Source organism: Paroedura picta, chromosome 4 (genome assembly GCF_049243985.1).
Source record: "Paroedura picta isolate Pp20150507F chromosome 4, Ppicta_v3.0, whole genome shotgun sequence".
Taxonomy (NCBI): domain Eukaryota; kingdom Metazoa; phylum Chordata; class Lepidosauria; order Squamata; family Gekkonidae; genus Paroedura; species Paroedura picta.
In genome coordinates, this window is record NC_135372.1 from 54,683,114 (window position 1) to 54,695,125 (window position 12,012).

Below are 12,012 nucleotides of genomic sequence, written 5' to 3' on the forward strand. Positions count from 1 at the left end.
TGTAAAATAAAATCTTGGCATTTTATATTTTCTGGTATTGTGAAAAACAAGATGCTGATGCTTGGCATATTCAAGAAACTTTTCCTCCTCAAGCAATTTGACTCTGACATTTCACTTGCTTAACAAACCTGAATCATTCTTGTGACTTAGCAAACTAAGCATCTTGAGTTGTACTTTAAAATGCCCTATACAGCCTGCTGCATCCATTAGCTAAACTTAGCAAAAAATTTAAAATTTGTCTAATATATAGCTGTAGTCTTGTCAACCTACATTAATTGACTGCTTTTGTGTAGCTCTAATTATACTTCTTGGTAATAGCTACTTAAACCACCAGAAAGAGTCCAAAAATCACTTCTAAGTCATCCAAAAATTGGGGCTTCTGTTGTTTGGCCCCTTAATGTAGCTGTGCATCTTGTAGCTCTTAAAATAGTTGTATAGTAATCATAGTAATTTACATGATATTAAATATTTAAAGCGCATCCGGCATAGCTCAAAGCACTCTGTTACACAACTAAATTACCTGTCTCCGGTATAACCAAAGAAGTTGTTCTTTGAAGTGGTTCACTGTAGCACTGCATTACAACATCATAAGAGATTTCAGCTACAGGAGTTAAGCCTTGCAGGTAAGTATAAAAAAACTTTTATACCACAGTTGTTCTTGCCTGCACATAGCTTTAGGTTACAAACAGAATTAGACTTATCTATCTAAGTCACTCGATATTGCCAAGTTTAGAAGAATGTTTAGGATTGCATTAATAGTAGCTTGAACAGTTACCTGGTACTTTGTTCATCTGAATAATATTCTTGTCTCAAGTAAATTATACAGTATGTAGTCCAATATTATTAGTATAGCACTCTGTATGAATACACTCTGACTGCATTCTAGCCTCACAAAATTATGCTAAAGATTCTGTACATTATTCTTAAAAACAGTGGTCTCCAACCTTTTTTATCATCGGAGACCGGTCCACGCTTGACAATTTTACTGAGGCCTAGGAGGGGTAGTCTTTTGCCGAGGGACGCCGCCACCACCTGAGCCCCTGCTTTCCCGCCAGCCGCTGGGGGGGGCGCTGCCAGCAGCAGCTGCGCAGTGCCACGCCGAGGGGGAGCCCCAACCATGGCGGCCGCTGGAGAGCACCAAAGGTGAGCCGGCAGCAGAGTGGCAGGGCAGCTTCTGAGGCAGCAGCCAGGGAGGAAGATGAGGAGGAGCCGCGGCCCGGTACCGACTGATTCACGGACCGGTACCGGTCTCCAGACCAGGGGTTGGGGACCATTGCTTAAAAAGACAAAACACTATTCTGCTGTCCAGCTTTCAGTTGCCTCCTCAGAGCTGTTGAATGCAATAGAAGTAGAATTCAAGGGCACATGTCAGACTGGAAGCCCATTTAGTTAAGGAATCTGTTTTTAGCAGCAGCCAACTGGATGCTTTTGGGAAATTCTCAAGAAAAAGTGATGTCAGCCATCTCTGATTACTTGGCTTCTAAGACCTAGTAACTGAGACATGTTATCTGCATACATCTTTCAGAAGTATTGGTAAGTGTAGTCTCCATAGACTCATCTTCTTTTTAAATTAGTGGCAATTGTCATATTGGATGGTATTATGTTCCTATGATGGTGATACAGTATATGCAGGACATCTTTAATTACACTGAGCACTGCAACTGCAAAGTGTTACTATGAGAAATCTGGTGTTTGCACGTGTGTTTCTTAGTCATTGTTCTAGCTAAAACTTCAGTTCATCGTGCAGATGGTATCCTACCTCTGATTTATTTGAATTCTTTCATGTTCTCATATTCCAGTCGAATTCCCCAATAAGGAGACTCTTAGATGAAGAAATCTCTTTATTAAAGGATTCATGAAGCAGGCACATGAAAACTCTTCCGAAACTGCATAGTAACAAACCTGCCTGGCTTTAAGCTACTCCTAACCCCCCTAGCTAGCACCCCAGGTGGTTTAGTTCTTTTTCCTGCTCAACAAGCCCGCTGAAACAAAAGGGGACAGGAGTGCTGTCTATTACTCAAGGTCATGAGATAGCAGGGAGGCACGAGGAGACTACTGCCAGCCTCCCTTGGGGCCGCAATGTTACGTAGAATAACATGGTTTATATTTCCCAGCCACCCCTGTTCTTTGGTTGAGCACAGCTAACATTAGCAATGGCAAACCAGGGTAAATACATCAGATCATAACAGTGATATGTCTTACAGAGGTTCAGAACACAAAATCAATATGGCATGAACATGTGGCAGTTGTTCTTGACACATGTATCTTTTAAGCTCTAATCCTCTTTGGTATTGGGCAGCCAAAACATTGGGGAATATTCCAAGTGGGTCACACAGTAGATTTGTTTAATGATATTGTAATATGTGGTAGGGAGGGTTGTCCCCCACCTAATGATTCCTAATGTATTCATATACACTCCTTTTGAGGGTTATTTTGCTTTATTCTTCAGCTCCATGCTGAACTATTTTTGCTTATTCTTGATGTTATTTTTTCCTGGGAAGTGTTGCCAATTCAGATCCAGTCAGTATATTGTGAAGCTAGGATTTATTTCTTCAAAACATGTTGAAACTTAGTTGGTATTATTAGCCCTTTCAGAATGAACTTTTTAAAAGTCTTAGGACTCCTTGGGATTTTGCCATCTTTAACCGCTCCTAGTGGAGCGGATTAAATAATCGCCCACCGCACCCCATCACAGACACACTTGGACTCTGGCCCCCCTCGCCTCCAGGTAGGCCGCGCCGAGGGGGGGGGGCTAGGACGAGCCGCTAGCGCCCGGTGTATACAGCGAGCTTATTTTCTAGTCCAGAATAAGGATGGTTGATCCATCTGCAATAATTGGTATCTGTTGATGTCTAAAGTCAATTAACGTTTGCATGTTAAACATCACTGGTCCCAATCTGGATGGAGGGAGAAAATATCCCAAGGCTGTATTTTTTCTGTGGGTAATTTTCTACCCATATATGTAAGTATAGTCTGTTATCTATAGCTGTCAGGGCTCCTGTGCTGCCAATAAATCATGTCAGATGAACTAAATATGGGATGTGGAAAAACAGATATCCCCAGTGCTTGTTTGTGTACATTATTTCCTCCTCCTTTTGATGACATTTAAAGATTGTTAATATTATTTAAATAAGACAAAATTCTTATTTCAGATTTTCCCAGAAATCCCACATCACTGGTCTGGAAACACATCTTTAGGTACTCGTGTATTTTGAAAACTGTTGGTCATCCATGCCCATTGTTTCGTTTTAATTATTTAACAATACATAAGAGAACCTCTTATCCCATTGGCACTTATTCTTTCTTCCCAATAAGCGAGTGTGGCAAGATTATAGCCATTATACTACGTCTGTTCGCAAGGCTTTTACTTTGACAATCCTATCTTTGAGCATGCTTTCTGATAAGTTTGCCTGGACGAATGTTAGGCTGGCACATCTTTAACATTAATAAATTATTTGGTAAGTGTGCTTAGTTTATTTATTTATGTGGATTTTAATACCGCCCTTCCATATAGCTTTGGGCTGTTTACATAGAACATTGTAAAAATAGTTACATAGAACATTATAACAATCTGTCAGATAACAGCCATAACATAGCATATCAACCCAGACAGTATTTCAACAGAATAACAACACTGATATATCTCTGGGGAGGTCAGATTGTTCAGTCATGGAAGGGGCATCTGAGGGGCGGGGGACTAGTAGATGTTTTGAGTTGGTCAGCCTCAAGCGAATGTCTGGTAGAGGAGCTACCTTTTGCAGGCCCTGCAGAATTGTGGAAGTTTGGGCAGGGCTCTGATCTCCTCAGGGAACTCGCTCCACCAGGTGAGGGCCAGGACCAGGCAGGCTCTGGCCCTTGTTGAGGTCTGGCATGCTTATTTGGGGCCAGGGATCTGCAGCTGGTTGGAGGTGGTGGAGCGTAAGCTTCTTTTGGGGATATAGGCAGGGAGATGCTTTTTCAAATACACTGGGCCCATACCGTGTATGGCCTTAATGGTGATTACCAAAATCTTAATCCAGAATTCAACTGGGAGCCAGCTGAGTTGTAGGACGGATATGGCATCTCTGTGATGTTTTAATGACTGTTTCATGGATCACTGTGACTAGGTAGTCTGGGGTCAGATAGGGCGCTAGTAGCTTGGCTTGGAGGAGGTGGTAAAATGCAACCTTTGTGACCTGGTCTTCCATTGTAAGGGAAGCATCCAGGATCATGCCCAGGTTCCTGGTGGAGTGCATTGCTGAGAGCTGCACACCGTCCAGGGTGGGCAGACGTGCTTCCTCCCATGGTCCCTTCCTACTCAGAAGAACCTCCGTCTTTGCAGAGTTGAGCTTCAGATGATTCTGCTTGATCCATTCTGTCACTGCTTCCAGACATCTGGCTAAGGATTCTGGAGGAGAGTCAGGGTGGTCATCCATCAGGAGGAAGAGCTGGGTGTCTTCCACATATTGGTGGCAACCCATCCCAAACCTCTGCACCAGCTGAGCCAGAGGGTGCATAAAGATGTTAAATAAGATACGAGGAGAGAGGATTGCTCCTTGTGGGACACCACATGTGAGCTGGTGACAGATACTCTCTCTCCTATCGCTACCCTCTGTCCGTGATCCCGGAGGAAGGAAATCAGCCATTTAAGGGCTGTTCTCCATATCCCAGCATCAGCTAGATGGTGAGCTAGGAGCTCATGATAGAGTGTGTCAAATGCTGCTAACAGGTTTAATAGTATGAGCAGCGCTGATGTGTCTCGGTGTAGCTGGTGTGGGAGATCGTCCACCAGAGCAACAAGCACTGTCTCTACCCCGTGTCCAGGCCTGAAGCCCGACTGAAATGGGTCAAGGGCTGAAGTTTCCTCCAGGAATGCTGATATTTGGTCCACAGTAGCCCTTTCAACCAACTTCCCCGGAAATACTAGATGTGAGATGAGCGGTAGTTGTCAGTCTCCTGTGGTTCCAAAGATGATATCACTGCCTCCTTTAAATTTGATTTCCAGTATTGAAATTATATTCTAGATGTTCTTGTTATATTAATTGGACCCTTGTATTTTTTTACCTTGAAAGTGGCATGAGTTTTTTAAATAGTTTGATGTTTATATGTTGACCACATTTTAGGCAGTGTTTATGCTTGGATTAAGAGTTCCTTTTTTTTAAGTGATGCTGCCAATTCTGCCCAAAGTGGAATTTTGTAGCAGTGTTTCATTTTGGCTCATAGAAACTCTGGCTCAAAACTCAGACTGTGCAGAATCTAGCAGGTTCTGTTGTGTGTCTAGAAAGATTATCTGACCAACCATTTTATAGCTTTACAAAAGCTTAATGACATCACACATTTCAACATTAAAAAGCTCTTGGAACAGCCAAAATACAGTAAGATCAGTAGACTTTAGTACATCTTAAAGTTGGAAGAGTGGAAGGAAAAGCAAGAACTGGCCTTGATTACTGTTTAAGGAGAAGAAATCGTAATGTACCTCTGTAGCATATTGATTCGGTGAGGGCATTAAAACTTTATTCTGACTTGCATAAAATGAACTAGCTTTTTGTCTTTCTTGGAAGAAGTTTGTTTCTGCTCTCTGTCTTCAGAAATCAAACATCAGGCATTTATGTGTTAAACATTCTAATAATCATGTTCAGATTTTTGCATATTAAAAATTTCAGAGACCAAAACGTTATTTATCTAAATATTATTTTGTGGAATCTTGGTAATGTAATGGTAAATGATGGATGTCTTATTTTTGGTATCTGCGTTACTAACTCATATTCAAGTTTGTACTGCAGCTACCATGACATCCTTGCCAGCTATTTTAACACGCTACTGTAGCTGTGCCAAGTCCAATTAAATATTTTATGATTAAGCCTCAAACTGTCTCGCCTAGAAAAGGAAATGACACTTTTGTGTTGTCCAGTGAAAACAAAAAAAATTGAATAGGCCAACTGTTCTTATGCTTTAAAAGGTGCCTGTCCTTCTGAAAATTATCCTTCCTGCCAGGTTGGGAAGAATCACTTAAAATAGGAATTTGTGCTCTATTTCAATACTTGTAATATAGGTATTGAGGAATAAAGCAGAAAACATGATTAACAAATACAGAGCTAACTTAGATCTTGTAGCTAATTAATGAGTTGAGAACTGGTCATTGTCCTTTTCTCCTAAAAGAATGGTAGCTCTTGTTCTATTCTTTGCAAGCAGATCTGAGCTTGGCATATCACACTTGACTGACAAATGCACAATAGGCTTTCATTTGGCTAGCATGTTGTCCAGTTGGTCAGTATCTGTTTCATTCTGAGCTCGCTCTTTAGGGCCTTAACTCTTTGTGTCTCTGCTACCATGGAATTTTCTAGGTCTCCAGCATTGCAGGTGCTTCTCATCAGCAATTCTTTGAACAGCTGCAGAAGTCTGTTAGAGAATTTTGCAGTGTCCAGCATGTATCACTTCCAATAAGACTGTGGATTATTAAAAGGTCATATTGCCGCAGACTACTTCCCTTTCCAATGCTTCCCCACTGCATTTGAGGCTTACAACTACACTGAAATGACAAGCTATAATTATATGAAAGTTGAATATTCCTCAAAGGAATTTTTCATTAAAAAAATGAAAGATTCTAACAATAGAGCATGCAAATACAAACTTTTTGTTTCTGATGAATGTTAATAGGGAGATTTGCAGAAATTTCATTTATGGCCACTTAACCCTGCGTGCTTACGGAAGTTCTATGTTTGGCTTGCTTGCTTCGGCAATTTTCTTTCATCCCCTGCCTAACTTATCTTCTGAGTATCTATCAAGAGTCTGGTGGGATTGCATAAATAAAATATCTCTTTGTGTATCTGAGAAAGTGTGCATGTACACAGAAGGTCATACCTTGAATAAAAATGTGTTAAAGTGCCACTGGGAGAGCACAGTGACGAGACTGCTGTTTCCCAACATCCATCTTCTACCCCAACCTTAGAGTAAAGAGATCAGCCTTACAGTGAGCTAAAATCTCACAGCCAACATTGTCAAATGGTGCTGTGAGGTGGAGTAACACTAGCAGCACTGAACCGCCATAGTCTGGCTGCTTTCGAAGGTCATCCATGAGGGTGACCAGTGCTGTTTCCATCCCGTGACCAGGCCAGAAACCTGACTGGAATGGGTCCAGAACTTAAGCTTCTCTAGGAATGCTTGTAGCTGGTCCTCAGCCTCCTGCTCAACCACTGTACCCAGAAACAGCAGATGCGAAACTGGGTGGCAGTTGTCAGGGCCCTGTGAATCCAACTTTGGTTTCTTTAGCAGGGGCTAGACCACTGCCTGGCAAGGTTCCTGAAGACAGGGAAAGATATATGATCTCCCAGAGAGGCTTCCTAATCTTTTTGCCACCTTCCTTAATAAGCCATGAGCAAAAGGGATCTAGGGTACAAGTGGTCGATCTTACTAAAGCTAGCACCCTTTCCACTTCTTTTTCAGTGATGTTATTACTTTTACATGCCATATTCTGTCAGAATATGATTCCTATACAGTGAAATGCCTTCTTGGCATCTAGCTGTTAGTATTGCTCAGTGGAATTGGGTTCTTTAGTAAAGTATAAACCTGAGCTTTGTGTAAAACAAAAGTGCATTGGCCTGACCAGAATCGTCCAGACAGAAAATATGCAGGGAACAGTAAGGTATTCTGGTTATATTTTCATAATTTGATACTATATGTTTATGTTTTAATATTGTGTGGGCCTTCTGATATACACTTATTTGACAAGGCTTTCACTGGGGCAATTAACAAGATTCAGCTATTTCATTTAAGGACAGACTTTTAAAATTAGCACATGCAGAACTGATCTCTGGCAGTGAGTGGCACCGAGAGTCTCTAAAATGAAGAAATGCATATTTTAACACAGTACTCTATAGGTCATATGAAACGGAAATATCTATGTCCAGCATTCTCAACCAGGATTTTGTGAAACCCTGAGATTTCTTGACAGCCCTGGAAGGGTTTCCCAAATGGATGGGAGGTAATTAAGTTTTAATATATTTTTTAAATTTGTTAAAAATGTATTGGGTGACCATATATGGATATGTTAACACATCCTTCCCTCCCAAAATGGCCAGTGATGGGTCTAGAGGGGAGAGGCTCCGGTTATTCTTCCCAACCATATTCAGTATGACCGTGCCACTTCTGGGTTTCTCAAAGCCTGAAGAAGGTTTCAGGAGTTTCTCAGTGGTAAAAAGTTGAGTAAGGCTGATCTATGCATTCAGAAATTAATGTACTTTAATCAGCTATCATATATATCCTATATTATAGGATATTTTTTTCTTTCTTAACACTTGAGGTTTTTGTTCAGCCCCGGGTCGTAAAAGTAGTTATATTTGAATATGTGCTATGCTAACAATAAATAAGAGTGTTCTGTGTTAGTATGGCATCTGTCAATAACTGCATTGAATATACATAGCTTTGCGTTAAATTGTATTCTCTCTGCTATTCAGATGAAGCCATTAAATATAGTCCATGATAGTCCTGTATTTGTGCTGCGAATGTTGTATCATAATCTCCCACAGAAGTTTGTCTTGTTGGCAATTAAGGATAGATTCATTGGAACAGAATCCATCCAGTATTGTAATAATGTTCTAATCTAGTTTTTTGCATCCTCCATATTTTCTTCCTAGACATCTGTGTTGAATGATATTTGAAATGTTTTATTTGGCAGCTGTCAAAAAGCAATGTTGTACAAGTATTTTGACCACTCCTTATGTTTCTTTTAGTTTTTATGCAGATTTTGGTCCTCTCAACTTGGCCATGCTTTATCGATACTGCTGTAAATTAAACAAGAAACTAAAGGTAAGCTGATTTTGTTGTTTGCTAAATATAGGCTTGTATAACAATCTCATTTATTTCAACATGCTGCAAAGTCATTTATGTTATATATATATATATTTTTTTACATAATGCAATATCATATTATGATTAACTGCAAACTTTGGGATTTAAACATGGACCATTTAGGCCTGTTTCTCCCTGATTCTAGAACTGAAAACTGATTCCCTATGTTTGTAGCTAAATCACAAAGGACTTCTTCATGTGATACAGTGGTGAATTGTAACAGAAAGCAAAGTAGGGAAACTGAGAGCAGAGAGAATTCTGAGTGGAAATTTAGAACACCGATTACCTTGTTTGATTGAAGGTGTAGAGTCCATCTAGCTTGGTATTCTGTCTCTAACAATTGTCAGTCTTAAAGAAACTGATAAGCCAGGCTCCATGTAGAGTGCCATTCATTGTTTGTCCACCATAACTGGTAATTGTCAGTATACTACCTCTTCACATGAAATAGCATTTGGGTTTTCATGACTATTGGTCTAATACTTTTCTAAAGTTGTTGTACTATATTCAGGAATGAATTACTGAATGTATTATGTATGAATTGCTAAATGTATATTATGTATAATTGTTGCTTTTGGGGACATTAAAATTTTTTTATGATCTGATGTATTTTTTCCTGTAAAATATACTAGTGATCTTGCTATTTCTGTCATCATAGGAATTAAAATGGACTCTAGTGATGCATGCTTCAACACCCTGAAATTAAATTAATAGCATACCTAGTCCCTGTTGTCCAGGAGCCACCACAGCCCCAAATGCTTCGATTTCTGTATACTTTGTTTTTGTGATATAAGTAGGAATGAACAAACACAAAAAGCATGTCTAGTGGCTGAAAGTATCACAGTATTAAGTCCATTGAAAAGGAACTTAATGTGACTGTGGAAACACTGCCAAGTTTAACTATGGTCAGTTATGATGATAAAGTGAAGTAGCTTTTCCTCTGCTCTACTAGTCCTTTTAATAGAGTACTCAGACAGTTACTGAATTACCTTGTAAAATATATTATGGGACACTATTTCTGGTAAATAGTTGGTGCAAAGTTATGAATGGAATAATACAATTTTTCCCCAAGTGTTGTGATTTTTTGTAAAACCTTAACTGTGTTAATTAATTATAGGTATTGAAATGCTATGTTGAGTACTATGGAAAAACAATGTTCCTTTCCCACCACTCTATACTTTGTGGGGAAAGTGGTTTTAATCATTTAATACTTAATACTTGATTTTATTTTATTAAAATGTAATATTTACTATTCAAATTTCAGATGTATTTTATTCCTTTTGTAAACTGCTCTGAGCCTCTGAGAAAGAGTGGAGAATGAATGCAAAAATAAAAATAAATAAAATAAATTTGGTGTAGGTCCTGCATATCTGAGGGACCGCATCTCTGAGTATGTCTCTAAGTATGTTGGCTTAGCAAACGCCAACTTGGTAGTGGTTCCCAGACCCTTAGAAGTGTGGCTGGCTTCAACCAGAGCCAGTGGTGGAATGAGTTGCCAACAGAGATCCAGGTCCTTTCAGAATTGGCAAAGTTCCAAAGGACCTGTATAACAGTGCTCTTCTACCAGGTGTATGGTTGAGGCCAATACCAGCAATTGGAGTCATCAATTAATGGCTTCCCCTTACTATATCTTATCCCCTCCATCCGAACTTGGGGACTGGAATTTAATCTGGATTTGCCCATTCCAGGTGTGTCTCCTGGTAAAGTATTATACCATTTGTTTAAGCACTTCTTGCACATAAAGAATATATTTGCAACTAAACTTTAGTTATTAATGTTATCTGGGTCTGAGGAAGGGTTCTTCAGAAAGAGTCTCACAGTTGGAGCCATTGACACAAGAAAGCATGAATCAGTTTTCAGACCCAGTTCATATTAAGTTATTCTCCAAGCAGCTTGTCAGCATCCTCAGGCTGCAGTCTTCCAAGCAAGTATGACCAGGCTGGGCCCTGATATTTAAAAAAATATATATTATTTATGGAAACCAGACAAATAGTGTGATGAAAATATAGAAAATAAAAATACGAAATATTAACAAAAAACAAGAAATATTTCTCCATAAAAGTTCTTGATTACATTAGAAGGTTTTTGGAGCAGTATCCATAAGATACAATAATAATTACTCCTGTTGGGATACATTTATGTTCAGCATTTTACATTTCAAATTTCATAGCTAATCTGTTTTCCAAATAACTTATTAGTTTTACCATTGCTGTTTATTCAATACTACGTACTTGGCCATTATTGCATATTCACAATTACTTTTGGCAGATGGTATAACCAAAATACAGAAGAGAAAATTAGTTGTGAGTGGTGTTTCATTGGATTGGAGGGAGGGGATGGGGTGCCAAAAGGTTCAGTATTGGGTCTGGTACTTTTTCAACATTTTTATTCTGGATGACGGGGGTGGAGGGGCCTCTTCATTAAATTGGGAGGAATAGTGAACTTCCCAGAAGATATAGAGTTCTACGAGATCTAAACATGGGAAAGTGGACAAAAAAGAACAAGATGCAGTTCAGTAAGGATAAGTGCAGAGTTCTACATCTGGGTCACAAAAATGAGAAGCATGCATACTGGATGGTAGATACACATCTGGGCAGCAGTGTGTGTAAACAAGATCTTGGGGTACTTATGGATTGTAAGCTAAATATAAGCATAAAATGTGATGCAATGATAAAGAAGGTGAATGCAGTCTTGGACTGTATCAACAGAGGCATCACATCAAAATTACAAGATGTCTGAAAGTTCTGTTCATGAGGCTGGGAGTTCAATCCCAGCAGCCGGCTCAAGGTTGACTCAGCCTTCCATCCTTCCGAGGTCGGTAAAATGTGTACCCAGTTTGCTGGGGGGTAAACGGTAATGACTGGGGAAGGCACTGGCAAACCATCCCGTATTGAGTCTGCCATGAAAACGCCAGAGGGCATCACTCCAAGGGTCAGACATGACCTAGTGCTTGCACAGGGGATAACTACCTTTTAGACACACCTGAATCAGGTGGAATAGAATATTAAGTATCATGTGTAATTAGCAACAGCTGTGGGATACAGAAAGGAAGCAATGAGTCAGCAATTCCAAAAACAGCGGAAATCCAACAGGTTATTCAACCCCTTAGGTTCTATAGTACCAACTTTAAAACTAGCATGGGTTTTCGCCTGTTCAGATAAAAGATTAACATCTAGTCTCTTAAAGCTT

General features: G+C 39.7%; 1 protein-coding gene across 7 annotated transcripts in view; it reads left to right on the forward strand.

Annotated features, from left to right (window-relative positions):
* Positions 1–12,012, forward strand: part of CDC14A (cell division cycle 14A) — a 125,678-nt gene that overhangs the window by 11,895 nt on the left and 101,771 nt on the right. For all 7 annotated transcript variants that reach the window (XM_077332867.1, XM_077332865.1, XM_077332864.1 and 4 more), the window contains exon 3: positions 8,709–8,784. In XM_077332867.1, the coding sequence (XP_077188982.1) occupies positions 8,743–8,784 (42 nt within the window). In that variant the 5' untranslated portion in view covers positions 8,709–8,742. The remainder of the gene's footprint in view (positions 1–8,708; positions 8,785–12,012) is intronic.